This window comes from Harpia harpyja, chromosome 4, assembly GCF_026419915.1.
Source record: "Harpia harpyja isolate bHarHar1 chromosome 4, bHarHar1 primary haplotype, whole genome shotgun sequence".
In the NCBI taxonomy this organism is placed as follows: Eukaryota; Metazoa; Chordata; class Aves; order Accipitriformes; family Accipitridae; genus Harpia; species Harpia harpyja.
Window position 1 is genome coordinate 68,427,194 of NC_068943.1, and position 16,352 is coordinate 68,443,545.

A 16,352-nucleotide genomic window follows, 5' to 3' on the forward strand; every position below is an offset into this window, starting at 1 on the left:
GTCTTCAGTGCTGCAAAACTATTAACAGTCACTAATGTCATGTTTGCTAACAGTTGCAGTAAATGAAATCAAGGAATTTAGAGGCCTTACCCAAAATCAACGTAAACTCTGATTTGCCAAAACCAAACCAAAACAGAAATTAATCACACGACCTGGCATTTACAAGTTGAAAATTTCCCACAGGCCAAATCCTTCATGTCCTTTTCAGGCAATGTTCCCACTGATGTCCGTGGGAGTTTGCCCTTAAAGTTTGCCATTCAAAGGAATCAAGCTAACGTATGGCTTTTTTTACAGTTTCCAGCTGACAAGCAGAGTATTAATGGTTTAAAAAGGTTTACAAACCAGTCTTTGGGTAAAGTAGAAAAGCATCAGCATGACAGCATCATAGAACACTGATCATAGAGTAAGACACTGTTATTCCTATATAGCAGTAAAACAACGAGGAGAAAAACAAATCCAGATTGGAGAGGAAGCAGTGTTTACTTTTTAATTACTTGGGTTACAGTGGTAAAGAACACGTTCTGTGTACCTTAAGCGTAAATTCACATTTGCTGGCTCACAAAGGCTTACACAGACCTTCCTTTTGCATACCACTCAGTATTTCTTAGCTTTTGCAGAAACAAGCTAGGAGACCAAATTAATTCAACTACCATTGAAAACAAAAGGAAAATGCACAAAAATAAGTGAATAAATAAAGTAAACCCACTTAATCCGCAACACCTGTGGGATTGGCTACATTATCAGAGAGATGTTTCACATCTCAGGATTTACTAGGAAGGCATAAAGTTGTGGAACCTTGGTTAAACGCCAGGCTGCTATGTTATTGCCGAAGTGGAACGAAGCTTACCTGTCAAATGCAGGAGCATTAGCTTCCAGACCTCTGTTAAGCCTTAGACGATGAGAACCCACCTAAATAAAAATATTGGAAAGAGAAGAAAGAGAGAAATAACTTCTTAAATTGCTAGAGTCCTAAATCACTAGATGTCTCCCTTTTTCCTTCAGAGGAAAACATCCCTTTAACAGCACCAGACACCTCTAACAGACTTCACACACCCCCACACATAATATCCTTAAAACAAAAGCCACAGCTTTTATTAGACAACAACATTTACAAGTGAAAACACAATTATCATTAAGCAAAGGGATACCTACACATCTTTTTTTATGCCCAAACAAATCACAACCCTTCACCAGCTTCCTCTAGCAAATATCCCACACTGCCTCACACGAGTATGCCATGTGCGCAGCATTCTTCCTGCCCTTTGCTTGGCAGAAAAGGCTGCAGTTATGCCAGCTCCATGGGTTGTGTGTCCTGAGTTCTTTCATTATTTACAGAACTAAAAAGCATCAGAACAGTCCTTCTGAAAATATGAAAGATGAAATCCTGTGCCATCAATCTAATAGGACTTTTAATACAGATGTTAACAACAGTAGCCTCAAGCTCTTTTTGAATGCTAGCTACTGTTATTACAGTATGCAGAAGGCTTCTTTCCTCTCCAAAAATGACACTGCTAATTATTTATAGGATCATGCATTGTTTCCTGTACTTCACCATCTTCCTTTGTTTTTCATGAGGTTGTTTTATGCAATTCTTTCTAACACTGGTACCAGCACACTCACATCCAAGGAAGAAGTTATGAGTATTCACCAACATAAATGAAAGCTGCATAATCTAATCCAGATCAGGCAAAAAAGCAGACTGTGTCCCTACTAAAAGGTTAAAAATTCGGTTTAACTAGACATGCTACCCACTAGCCAAAAATACTTGGGGAAAAGCTTTATGGCTTCATAACATACAGAACTACAGTGCTGGATACAGCTACACCACGGGCAGGACGTGTGCACAACCATACAGGCAGACCTGCTTTATAAAAAGAAGCAAGTATTGCACTGGATGGTGCTAACAGAGGGAACACAGAACCTTTAGTCATTTTCCTTTCACACTAAATGCAGTAGTTCTGAATGGTGCTAGGTTTAATGATAAAAAAGTATCAAATAACTTTCACAGTATCTAAAAAACCAGTTATATTATGTATTCTCTCTACTAACATATATGTGCATCTCATTCCAGTTGCTTATCCCTCTGTTAAGCGAATGCAGAGAGTGCTAGGATGATTCTTATTTGAGCTTGTAACTGTATGTAAACTCTAAGTCACACACCATATGTAACCGCTAGGCTTGATGCAATAATCTCCTGATGAAACCCTACATCTCTGCCTTGCAAAAGATCAGATTAGATCATCATCACCCTTTTGACTGAAATCTAGCAAACACACCACCAGGCATTATACTTTGTTTCAAGGTAACGTGCTCCTATAGAGCTCCTGGTATCCCTAGATACTCCAGTTTTATTGTGGAGGTCAATATCATCAAGCCAAACAGGCATTTCATAGGGAAAGGTTATTCCAAATCAAATTGAAAATGTTATAAAGATATTGCTGTAAGCTTCAGCTTAGGACATTAGGATACAGCCCTTACAAATAGTTCCCTATAGAGGCACACAAACACATGAAAATGTTAAACTTAAATTAACTATAGCCATTTGCCTGGTTTAGTTCTGTTTATCTAAACATGCAAAATTTCCTACAAGGTAAACCTAAAATGAAAGAGCTCAGCATTTTCCCAGAATGAGCTTTGCAGCTCATTTAAAATAACAATTAAATTTTATGTAACTTCTAAACTATAAGTAGCAAGAGAGATAAGTAAGGCAGGCTTTTCGATTGTTTGTTTACCTGAAGCCCCGGTTGCTCCCAAAACAGTGGAACAGAACCTCTGATCTGCACAAAGGAAGAGACATCATCATCCAAGTAAATTGTCTGCAAAAATAAAATAAAGGGAGGGAGTTCTGCAGTTAGAGCTATCAGTCTGTGACCCCTTCATCAGGTGACAGTTTAAGACACTGAACTCAAAGGGTAAAAAAAGTAAACCATGTATCTCACTGTATCTACTTACTGCTCAGTCACTTTTCCATAGTCTCACAGGCAGTGGAACAAAGCACAACGTATTTGCTTTCATGTCATCACAGCAGATTCAATTCACTACTCACCAGAAATAAAAGAAAATTTGAAACACCACCACTGGCAAGAAGGAAGGAATCTCATCCACAATGAAGATGGATTTGATCTACTGGTGGAGACACTCAGGAAGACCAGCCATATACTCTCCCTCTGTCTCTCACAAAATTTAACTGTGCAAAATGTCATTGCTCCTTGCGACCAATGATGGGTAATGTCAGGTGTGGGATAAGCTTGTCTCTTGCTTTATTTACTATTTCTTATTTCACTGCGTGTTGTGCCTTGTCAGGGTGTCAAAATAAATCTCAGTGAAACCAGCAGCTTCGCCACTCCCATTCTGAGATACAGTGAACAGCATGTGATCTACTTCTTTTCCAGCAGGCTTACAGTGAGAGGCTCCAAACTCCCCATTTCCTTCCCTAATCAGACCTCAAACTCTCCCTCAGTATTTGTTCTTATGATCACTGCTGACAAGCTGATTTTGAGTCAAATCTATGCAAAGTACAAAGGCTGATTTCCCCCTTTGCCTTCCCCGTCCACCAGCCCCCAAACAAAGCATTACATTATATGTTAACTTAGCACAAAAGGTACTATCTTCAGATTCGGTATGACCACAGAGCAACTGTGCAAAGCCCGGCTCATTCCCCTGGCCTATACTTAGCAGTGGAATCCTGGCTGTTTTCCATGGGGGATACATGATACACACCGCTGTTATCTCATGCATGACAATGAGTCTTCTGCAGCCCTGTGGAGGAATGGTATCGAGGTCATCCAGGTAACTGCTTCTCTAACCACATCATATAATTTAGTGCAACTGCTGCCAGCTGGCTAGTAGCTCCCAAAATAGAAAAGAACATGAAAATGGGTTACTCCACAGCTTTAATGTGGTTTGTGCTTTTGGATTTGGCACTAGATGTGCTGGCTGGGGGGCTCAGGGGAAGTGCCTTCATTTACCTTGACCTCTCATCTTTATAATCACCACCAATGTACAATTTTTAGAGCTACACGTGTGAAAAGAAGTATAGCTACACCAGAGAGGTGGGTATTTAAATATTCTGTCACCAGTTTTATCTAACTAATCTTCACAATATTTTTGCAGAGCACTTACAACTATCCTCATTTCACTAAGATGAAAGATTTAAGTGGCTTTGTCAGGGACACAATGTCAGTGTTAGAATGATGGCTAGCACAGATGTAGTGCAAAACTGTATGTTTCTATGTTTTTAGCTTCACACCAAAGAATTAAGAACCCTTCTCTGTTGCATCGCATCCTAGCGCAACCCCCTGCAAGAGAGGTTGTTGCTCAGAGAAGCTTTCTTGTGAGGCCTGCCTCACAGTTTGAGCAACATGGCTCTAAAACATACTCTCCCACTGAAGTTTTCTAAACATTGCAGGTACCTGAGTGCAGGAGCTAATTACCATGGAAACACACTGGTGCACCTTTTCTTTGCGCTTCTGTGCTCAGGTGAGTTCATCCTGCAGTTGGACTACAGGAGGCGTAAGCAGGCACACTTTCTTCCTCTTTATCACATCCTCCCTGAGATAGGTCATGCCAAGAGCAGTCAGTGACTTCTAAACACTGAATCATCTTTTCACTCTCAGTCATGGACCCAAAGGAGCTAATTCTAAGGTAAAGCAGATTTGCGTAGCTCCAGTGACAGCCCCAGCATTATCCTGACTCACAGTAAATGAGGATCAGGTCCTGAATCTACACAAGAGAGAGTCAGGACTGGCTCACTTCAAAATTTGACAACAGTCATCACCTTACCAATGAATGAGTTGAAATGAAACATCTAATGACAACGAATACAGACAAAGCTTTATATGAAATACAGTTTGGCCCCTCAAACAGCTTGCTACAGAGGATCAGTTTTCTTTACAATCTTCTGGAACGTCCCTGTTTCCATAACTAATGGAAAATCAATAGCTCAAGTTATCTCTTTAGCCAGCTCTTTTAGAAGTCCCAGCTGCAAATTGTCTAGACCCACTGACTAAAGGATAATAATAATAATCATTTTAATACCTGCAGTTTAATATCCTCCTGAGCTACAGTTTAAATGGAAAGTATTTCATCAGTTACAGACCATGAATATATAACCTGCCTTCTTTATGCCAAATACCGAAGAAAAATACTGACCAAACATTTCTGCCTTCCTGCATTAACAAATGCTCTTATTTCCACCTATTAGTGATTCAACATCGTAAGAGTTAACAGATGTTTGTTACTACTATCACTTACATTTTCTGTTCACTGGTTTTCACCCATTATGTCTTCTAATTATTTTCTACTCTATTAAGCTGTCTGTTTGGAGAACTGAACAACAACAACAAAAATTCAAACTGTTTGGGGATCATTCCTGTGATCTAAACAGGATGCCTACACCCTGATGTGATGGGCTGAGGGTGTCCTCTGTCAGGATGAGGTCTAATACAGAACTCCCCTATGATGACAGGGCATTTAAAAGAAACTGACATTTTTATGCACATTGCCATGTAGCTTTTAGAAATTCAGGTTTTTGAATTGGGAGCACGGCCTCTCCAACATAGTCATTCACAAGAAAGTTCTCAACATTAGCATGGTTTTTTTTTTCTTTTTACTTACAGGGCTCATTATTCTGTTTTCTGGAGCAATTCTGTGGTCTTTCACAATCCTCTCGCCTCATTCTTGTGACCCAGATGAATCCAAAATTATTTTCTTCCAAGCTGCCAGTGAGTTGGAAAAAGACCTAGGATTTTTTAATGAGTGGGAGAATAACACCCTTTTCTGCCAGTCATTCCTTCCTAAACAGACTGTAACCATTTCATTAATCATTACAACTGTGCAAATCTTCCCTGAATTTCAGCAATACCCACTATCCTTCATTCACCACTCCAATGAACATGACCCCTGATCTTGACATTGTCTTCTACTATGTATGCCCCTTGACCTTATAATAATAGTGGCAACAGCCTTCCTACCAGCAGACTTGTTAAGCAAGCAGGTTGAAAGACCAAGACTAAGATGACTTTCCAGTTCAGGAATGGACATAATCTTAACACCCATATACACTATAAGAAACTCCATTTGTTAAAATCTTAAATAAGCACTGATAATATATCCAGGTTAAAATTACACTCATAAATAAAAGATTCCAACTTTGTTGCTTATGCAATTCCAGCATTTGTGCATGGGTAAGTACAGAACTTCTTTTCTCATATTCTTCCAAGCCTTGATCATTTTTTGTTCACAATGTCATGTTCTCTATAAGCGCACATCTGTCTTACTTCTTTGTCGTTCTAGTTTTGACTTTATTACCCTGTCCTCTAATAAATCCATTTCTCTTATTCTAAGGCACTACACAAAAGATGAACAGTTCTTTAAGAAAAGAAACTTAAAAAAAATAAACAGCACTTTATTTCCAGAATTTTCCTGTCCTCTGTTTTCTTTAACTCGTGGACAAGAAAAACATGCAAGAAGATCACACCAGTTTTCCTCTAGAAGTTCAACAACGATCAGTTACATTTTGGACAACACTTTGTAATTAGGGTTGATACATACCACTAAATTTGTGTCTATGGGCTTCATAAAACTATTGTGGAGTCTTCTGTTTTGTCTTAGATCCAAAATGACAGCAAGTTGTTGCCTACTTGTCCCAGGGAGAATGTTCATTCCTATCAAATCCTCAAAACACTTGAGGACTACTTCATTAATCTCAACGGGTCTGGGCCATAGAACAATCCAATCCAGTTAGCTAGATGGATTTTCAGACATTTCCTGCAGTTTCCCATCAGACAACATAATAGCAACTAGACACCTAATCCATGTGGAGGACCTCTTTGCCTTGATAAGAAATTGCTTGTCCTCTGACCTCTGGTGTTAGAATTTGCCATGTTTTTCTTTCAACTTCTGTTGTCTTGGACTCTTTTTGTGGTCTTTTTCTCCAAGTCCAGGATCAAGGGTGATAGCGCTGACAGTTCAGGAGGATGTTTCTCAATCTTCCTCTTCTGTTGCATAGGGCCAGACCTTGCCCCTGTGATCCAAGGACCTTTCCTGGTAACACAAGCTTCATGCACAGATACCACTAGTAAGCTTCTGAGCAAGAAGCAAACTGGTACTGCTTCTGAGCAAGAAGCAAACATCTACATCAACCAGCTGGTGTTCTAATCCCAGTGTGCTGTGCCCATTCATCGCTTGGAATAATTTATTCATTAATCTCCATCACTCAGCTTCATTAGAAGGAAATAATTATCCAGTCACAACTTCAAACAGCAAAATTCATTACAGACTCAAGGGGCACACAGAGACACAGTCCGTGATGAAATGGATAGTCATGTGGCTTGTTCTGGGATCCCCAGCTCTGCCACACAACCCATAAAGAGCATGGATAACAGATGGCCTAAACATACCTCTCTGTGAGTCCCTTTAACTCAGACCATAGGATCCAAGGATATACTTGCCAAAATAATCCTCTTTGCCCCTCCTGGGGCCATATTAAAACTTGATCCAGAAAATAAATTAACCACATGATTGCATCCATTCCTCTCCTGGAGAGCTATCCAACATGGTCTAGAAGTTATTGTGAAATAGGGATCATTTTTCTTAATCCATGCCCGACATTTTTTTCTTAAAATGGAAGAAAGGGAAAGTTAATCCAAATTCATGGCATTTCCTTTTAATGCCTTATCAAGGTTTCCATTTTCTTTATTGAACAGTTCCATGAAGGGGAAAACAACTGAAACCATTCATTTATCTTTGGTAAATTAGAGTTGTTCCCCATAAGTCACATACTAAGATATTAAGAGTTTAGCATGACTCTTTGGAGGATGACTGGGGGAGGAGCTGAAATGTAAACAGTGACAGGCACACAAACTAAATGAAGAAAAGCACACTTGTTTCTCAATGCTATCAGCAGAAAAGAATTGAAAGAATGCAATACAGTCTCAACTTTAAGGAATTACTAGGGGAGGAAGAAAGGGCGAAGGGAAACATTTAAACTATCATGGGGAAACAGAGACTGATTTTAAAACTACTTGAGGATTAACTGCAACACTGCAAGTAGAAAGGGCTACCATCCCCTTACAAAATACTGGCAGCAAATCTGGAAGTACATGTTACAGGGATTTCAAAAAAGCCCTCTCTTCTCTGCCCTTCATATTTTGTTTTTCCCACCATTTTTTCTTTCTTCTTTTTTCTTTGTAAAGATGTAAGCCAAATGATCAAATATCTGAAAGACCTACTAGTAGCTTTTTTGTTTTGAAAAGCAAAAGTGAAGTGAGATATTTAACTTTTCCCCCCTTCTCAAACACTGTGAGTCACAGCAGTTAAGTGAGCCCACAAAAAATGACTCATTGCAGAGCTAAAATGCCACAAGGCTATCTCAGTGGGAGACAAAAGCATACCATCTATGCATAAAAGAGCTGCTTGGAGATAAGACTAATTGTTTCTTCCTCTTCTAAAACCAGAAAAATGTTAGAAGTAATTCCTACAAAGGGGGAAAAAGTCAGAATGGCTTTTCAGAATCCTAGGGTGCTATTTATCCATGAAAGCACACAGCCAGCATGCCATTATACTGTACAGGCTGCAGCAAATGGAAACAAAATGTTATTCAGCCAAGATATTACCTCACAGGCGATTAGTCAGTAGTCTACTATGAAAGTAGGAGAGAGTTTATTCTAGGACTCTTCCTTCCTAAGGGTAAGTGGATGCCAGCTTCAGCTGGATCTCAGGCATCCCAGTGGTTAGCCCAACTCTGCTTTCTTAGGACACACAGCTTGGTGCAACTAGTGTTTATCACCATTAGCAACAGCAACCTTCTTTTCTCCTTTAAAAACAAAACCCAAACAAAAACACATGATCCTTTAAAACTGCAAACCCTTGTTATAATTTTCAACCTACTCAAGCCTTTCACCCTACAACCATTTTACTCTTGCGCTTTTGCTTACCCAATTGCAAAACACTCAAAAGCCTTCAGTCCTCCCACTTCACGGCAGCCCCTTGCTGAACGGGAACAAAGCACAGCAGTTCTGGTGAAGAGCCTAACTCAGCCCCAGCTAAGGGAAGCATGAGCAACCAAGTACTGTTTTGCCACTCACCAGGAGCCAATCCTCAGGTTTTCTGCTGGGATGCAAAGGCCATCTTATTTTTCATGCTAATCATTTGCAACATAATGTGCTCCAGGAATATAATTAAATGGAATGAGTTAGTTCTGACCCAACTAGCGAGCCAGATAGCAGAAGTATTTCCCATAGACAACTGCTAAGTGCAGTGCTGCAAATGTGAAACTGATCTGAAAGCAAGCTGACAATCCTTTCTAACATTTTCTTTCCTCTGCATTTCAGCAAGAGAATATTCTTCAAATCCTGAGTAATGTAGTTTGCACTAATGCTCATGAGAAGACACTCAACTAAAATAGTAGACTGTACCAAGTTATTACTTCAAATGGCCTATGTCCCTTCTTCTGTTCCCAAGTTCCAGGGGAAAATTCCACTTTTTGGTGAGCAGACCTATCTGCATCTCCCAATGCACTAACAGACTTTCCAGAAAGATATAGATGCTGCAGGACTTACAGTTGCTTTGGAGCAGAGGCACAAAAGAGAATTATTAGGAGAGAATTCAGAGGCTGACTTTAGAGACCCAAGCACTGCAGGGGAAAAGTTTGGCATCCAACAAGCAGAATTTGTGGAAGCCTGAACACTAAGTGGAAAGCTGCCAGGCCAGCCTACTGAAAATGCAAGCAAACCAAGAAAAGGAATGACATGAGCAAAAAGCCACCCACATTTCCGATGAGAACTCTGACCACTGGGCAGAAAGTCACACATGTAACATCATGCATGCTTTGAGCATGTCTTGGGGATCAAACCTCACCAGCAGACTGGGGAATAGCAGTCTGCAACTCCTCCAGGTGTTCTGCTGAGCAACACAGCACTGTCGAGTCTAAGGTAGCTCTACATGTGTCCTTAGGCAGAACCAGGTGAAGAGGTTAAAGCTGCACCACCAAGGCAACATTTTAAGAAAATTTTGAAAGTACCCAAACATTGCTGGATTTTGGACAAACGGGTGCCTGAAGGCATGCCTGCCTCATGCAGTGGGATAACAGAAAAGACAGCACTGAGCGTGAGCTGCTACACTCACACAATGCCATGAGGAAATACTAGTGCTAAAGTATGGGCACTTTTGAGAGGGGATGCCACCCTCAGCAGTCAGGCACAGTCCTACGGCGACACAGCTATAACTCCTCTGGAACAAGTAATGACACAGCTAGCTTAAGTGTCTCTATGCTATACTCACTGTGTCACATAGAGATGTCTCACCAGCCTCCCCTTATGAGCATCACATAAGCAACCTACTTGCATTGTATGTGCACCTACATATATAGACACATACATACACATATAAAAACCAATCAACGCTACATACACAGTTTTGTAGATCTGCCCAGAAGACACTGAAGACAACCAAATTTTAGGAGCAGATCCTTGTCCTTTGTTGAAAACTACTACCAGCCATTTATCTATTCTGCTTATAGAGACATTTCTGTATGATGGTTCTGACTGCTAGTAATTACTACTTCTATTCAAAAAGGAAAAGGTGATTAGACTTGAATAAGAAAGCACTCATTTCAGCTGGCACAGAAGATTTCAGATTCTTCAGGGTCCACTGCTCTTTGTTCACTTTCAAGGTAGTAAGCTAAACCATGTGTAATAAAAGCAACTGACTCTGTTATTGTGTTTGGCTGTGTCAATCAAGGGAGCCTGCTGAATTCATTTCACCCATACAGTTTGTCTCAGCATCAGCTGGAAATAAGGTTTTTACCATCTATTTATAAAAACTGTGTCATACCACCTCTCACTGGAGAGAAACCCCCAAAATGCAAAGGGGAATATAAAGCAAGGTCTCTTCCAAAATGACTTGCACTGGAATTTGCCTGACTCTGAGATGATGATGTTTTTTCTCCAACTCCTTTACCAGCCAAAGATGATTTGACTCCTAGCGAACACAGCTCCTTTGCTGGGCAGCTTCCTCTGAACTAGAATGATATATTTGAGCGCAGAGAGTTCTTCACCATAGCACAGCATACGCTACCTACCTTCTATAAACGTTGTCCTCACTCGTCTGCAAAAGTCCTGTGAGGCAGGAGGTTAATAATCACCCTCATTTTATAGCTGAAAAACTTACTGTACAAAGAAGTGATGGCTTCAATCCAATAAGGCAGACAGGAGACATGAATATTTATGATCATAAAATTTTATATGATTCTAAGTGACTTCCTCAGAGCCAAAAGCAAATCTCAGCTCTAGTCTTTGCTGAAAATCACCCCCAACATCCCTAATGAAATTCTTTTACATAAGCATAGAAATAGTTATGCCACTGTAGTGCAAGAGACTTTCAATGGCTAGCCCAGCAAACCTGGCGGTATGGACTAACAGAGATACTTAAAATGAATGAAAGAGAATTGAAGTGTAGAGACCACAACTTTATAAAAAAATCTTTCAAACTAGTTCTCCAACACTCTATAGCACAGGCAACATGATGAATTTTAGAAAAAATGTACTTTAAAATGTTTGCAGAATGTATAAATGTATGACATTTATTCTGGAACATTTCAAAACATTCTTTTCTTTAATACATGGGCCTCATGACTGATGATTCTAAGTAAGTTCCATGCAATTGAGAAACTTACCATTACACGTGTTGGATTTCGCATGAATTAACACATAGAGGTCTCTGAGTGGTTTAAAAAACCCGTGTCTATATTTCAGTACAATATCATATGGCCAGACTTTCACATTGAGGAGAAAAAATCAGAAGTATTAGTGAAAATTTTGTGCATGGAAAAGTCAGAAACACAGAAAAAGAACAGATCACAAAGAAATGCTTAACAGGCAAGAACAAATAGATCTGTTATGCAATAATATTTAAAATATTCTTGGAAAAAATACTTGCTCAAGTCCTTTAATTCTTGTTGGAAATTCTGCCCCAATTAAACATGAGTGGACTGAATTATTCAAAGCTATTGGATACGTCTGCTTACCTGCTCTGTCTCAACAAAGTTAGACACATGTCCATCATCATTGACCCCTCGAATGTGAAACCGGACACCAGCTTGCTCACAGCTGATGCGAGAGATGAGGCAGGCTTTCGCCTTCTTGTGGGAAGCATAAACAGTGCGAATGTCCACTACACCACAGATCACTTTCAGCAACCAGTCAGAGCAGTTCACCTGGTAGTGTTTGAAGGGCACATGCAATAGCTGGTTCCTGAAATGTTCAACAACATACAGATACATTATTGAATAAAATAAGATAGACAGGCATGGGTGCCACCCCACAACAATCACTAATTTAAGCAATTAATGTTTTGTGATCCCTTTTCTGTTGTACCTTTATTTTATCCAAAACCAGGAAATATCAGGAAGAAATCATTGTGAACTACTACAGTGAACAGAACTTGACAAATTTTAATAGCACAGCTACCAACAAGGTGCTTTCCTTATATCTTGTACCTCTGTCTTATAAATTCAGATACAAATGTCACCTCTTTCAGCTCCAGAAATACATTTATATTTAGCAGTCGTTTTCATAAATTACAGTGCTGTCAAGCTAATTACTTTTTGAACAGTACCACCTGGCCCTTAGCATACACTACAGGATGAAGAGCCATTTTAAAATCCACCAGGATTTTCAGGAAAATTTTTCCAAGCAGGAACTGGACCCATAAGTCAATGGAGATATTGCAAAAAGTGCTACTAAAATTAAGAGGAATGTCTGTTTTAACTTTCAATTTATTTTAAGATCAACAAACCAAGAAACCTATCATGCCTGGTTAACAGTGATGCTAGTCTCTTCTGTTATGATGGCTTTCCTCATTTCATTTTTCAAAATGTGCCTTTAGTCACAGATGAGGGCCAAGAAAATCCCTTTTATGATCATTTATTGCTCAACAGCAGATCCATATAACAGTTACTACATCTAGCGAAACCCTTGAAAAATTGTTCTTCCAGAGCACAACATTTCTCTGAAAAAGGTGCAAGTCATTCTTACATTTTTAAACTAAATATGTAACTGAAAAAGTAGCTCTAAAACAATTTTTGGTAGCTCTTCCACCTCCTTCTCCTAGCTCTACTCACAGAGGAAGTCTGCACTCAGAAAAATTCCAGTAGAATTTTTGTGTTGTTGCAGTTCATCTAAGAGGCAGTTTGTGTTGCCTATAACTAAGGTTTTCTGACACTTTTCATCATGTAACTATTTATCCCATTGTTTACTTTTCTCAAGAATCTATTGTTTAGTCTGAAATTTCCTATATCACACAGTTGCCTCAAGATAAATTTTCTTTGGAACATCTTTTTGCCCTAAATGTGATGATGTTGCCATTCATCTGTGTTCTACAACATATAGGAGAATGGTAACTCCTCAAGGGCTACTTCTAGGTTAGCCAGAAGCAGCAAAGAAGGAAAGTTCTAATATTTATCTTCCAGGAAGAAAAGTTTCAAAAGACAGTACAGGTAAAAAGAGTTGCTTTAAAGGTTGTTTCTTTATTAAGGGATACTGCCATGTTAGGAGTTTCATCACCGGAACACAGCTCATTTGTGCCATGTGTCTGACTTGACATGCTTGGTGAGCTTTTTGAGAGGGATGCGTAATTAGCACAGTTGAAAGCAAGTTTTATATATCTGTCTTCCGAGTTAAACTCAAAATACTAGATCTTAACAGTCAAAATCACACCATATCTGGAAAGATTATTTAGCCTGAATGAACTGCTCTCTCATGTTTATTTACCATCCATTATGAACTTTTTTGCTTATTTAATATTAACCTCCTTTGGGCCACAAGACTTATCACACATTCTAGCAGCACACCCACATTTAACTCTGCCAGTTATTCTCCACCTACATCATATAACCCTTCTTTATTTCCAGTACAGCTATGCTTCCTGTGTAACTATCTTTTTGTTTAAAAAGAAAAAAATGAGGTTATAGGAATTCAAGCATTCTGCCAGAACTTGTAAAGCAAACAAACTGAATTACATCAGTGGTGAACCCACCACCTAGGGAAGACAAAACCCAGCATTGTGTGTTTTCCTTTCCATTCAACTAATACTTACCACAACAAGAAATAATTTTTCTTTGCTTTATAAGTGCAAGAAAGTAAGAAGCAAAGAGCAGTGTATCACAGGAGTTTACTTCTGTGCAACATACATTTACACTGAGCTGTAAACATATTAATATTGATGTTTTCATCATAAAAACTGGGGCATATTATTGAAACATTAAACTACAGACTTTAAACACATACATTTTTAAGAAATAGAAGATGCTTCAGCACAGATGATGGGATTTATGAACAGTTCAAGTGCAGGTTTCTATTAGATAACTCTTAAAGCAAATTATTAAAAAGCACTGCAGGGGAAACTATTCATGACACGTAGAGACGCGTTTCTATAGTGTGAACAATACATCTTGTGCTTCCTTCTTAAAAACACAAAATGTCATTATTGGAATTGCATTTCACTATCAGATTAATTTTAATTAAACAGAAGTTATTTGTTTGACCCAGGTTTACCATGAATTCACTAAGGCCACACACCCTGTAAAACTACAGGACAATGAAATGAAATGAAAGGAGGTGCACCTGAAATGCATATGTTCATTTCCCTCTGAGAATCTTTGACCAATAAGATACAGGTGGGGATGACAGAAGACTTTGGTATAACGAGCAGTACTAACCAGAAGAATGAGTTACCAGATTCATAGTGGTTATCACCCTGCTTCTGAGCCCGCACAGTCAGGTCAAAGTTTGAGCCTGCATTAGGCCAGGAGAAATAGAACATCCCAGAGTTCAGTATTTTCTTCAAGGCAGTAATGCGCTCCTCTTCCTTGGTTTCTTCCTGGAGAGGACAGAAATCTGTTGCAGTAATTTTGTAAACTTCAGCGTCCAGGATTTTTCCCACCGACGTACAGCCTGTCACCAGGACCAGAAAGTGCAGCCGAGTGTTACCTAGAAGGTGACAGATAGTTACAAAAGGGTTACAGGTGGACACAGGCTACGCCGTTTCGCAGCAGTCCTGTCATATGCAATGCTGACAGGGCTCCAGCAGAGGGTAGTATCTTTGCTTCAGAAGAAAACAAATACAAACGACAAGCACACTATGTTCGTTTACATTTCTGAATTCCTTTTGACTGCAGGTGAGTGCAATTGCATAATATTCCACAATACTTGTAAATTCCCATCCTTTGCTGCATTAGAGTGTGGGTTTCCCACTTACTTTATCAAGTGCAATGAGCTTGGTGTTGGGACACTACTGAAAAATCAAATTTCACCACTCTAAAGAACATACAGCTTTCATTGGATTTGATTGAAGGGAAAGGTAAAAGACTAGTTTTTTATGAGATAAAGTGTATTCCTCACCATGGATTTTACAGCTGACTTCTGAATTTTAAAGATATGAAGCATTGAGATTTCTTACTGGCTTCAGCTGAAGCTGGGTGTGGTCAGCCATTCAGAAACTTCAGGTATTACCAATTCTTGAGATTTTGTTTTTCATGTCACAAAAGAGTGTACATGATTAGATGACAACCTCAATTATCACTAAAAGAATTCCAGCTCTCATGGCTGTGAAGCAAAGTGTGAAATCATGAAGCAGCTGAACTTCAGGGCCCCAAAACTAAAAGATAAATTTTGAAGCTTGAGAACACCACTGTAATCAGATCTTGCGTACACAGCAGGATTTCAGCCTCTGCTCATTCTCTCTGAAATGATAAACTAATTAAGAAACAGTAGAACAATTGTTCTGAAAACACTGCTTTTGCTAGGAAGAAAGTTTGATTCACTTAAATTGGCCTCTAATGGAGACAATGTCATCCTATTCACTCCAGTTAGTAAGAAAAGGTGGAAATGAGCCAACATTTATTGCTCTAGCATAGCAGAAACAACAGCTGACCTGCCAAGACCAGCTAATTAGCTAAGGGTACAGTGACAATCTGAGACAGCATGGCTTCAGACAGCAAAAGGGAACACTTTGTAGAATTGCTCTTCGACCCTCCACGGTGGCCCACTGTGCAAAAATGCAGACCAACTCTCACACAACAACTAGTTTTTTTCTGAAACACCAGCAGGGGTGTCCTTGCTGCCAGATCACAGGCTGGCTACAGAAACTTGAGTTAGGGGTAGTTTTCAGCAGGGCCAGAATATTTGCGTAGGCACATGGGACTGGACTGGCAGGACAAGGTGGCGGATTAGATCTTATTCATTCTGTTCTGCTGATTCCAGTTTTGCATAAAGGCCAGTGTAGGTGGTATTTACTAAAAAGCTCTGTTCACCACATTTCTTTCTGTAACAAGGCTATGCTGTGTTCTCCTTCTG

At 39.5% G+C, this 16,352-nt stretch overlaps 1 protein-coding gene across 6 annotated transcripts in view; it reads right to left on the bottom strand.

The window, feature by feature from the left end:
• Nucleotides 1-16,352, bottom strand: part of SYNJ2 (synaptojanin 2) — a 72,851-nt gene that overhangs the window by 37,746 nt on the left and 18,753 nt on the right. The window contains exons 3-6 of one of the 6 annotated variants that reach the window (XM_052784630.1): nt 14,717-14,987; nt 12,026-12,251; nt 2,733-2,777; nt 848-909 (exon numbers count right to left, since the gene is read on the bottom strand). In XM_052784630.1, the coding sequence (XP_052640590.1) occupies nt 848-909; nt 2,733-2,777; nt 12,026-12,251; nt 14,717-14,987 (604 nt within the window). Of the gene's footprint in view, nt 1-847; nt 910-2,732; nt 2,817-2,952; nt 3,544-5,616; nt 6,195-12,025; nt 12,252-14,716; nt 14,988-16,352 lie in introns of those variants that run through there. The other 5 variants (XM_052784629.1, XM_052784631.1, XM_052784633.1 and 2 more) reach the window with 5 other exon arrangements.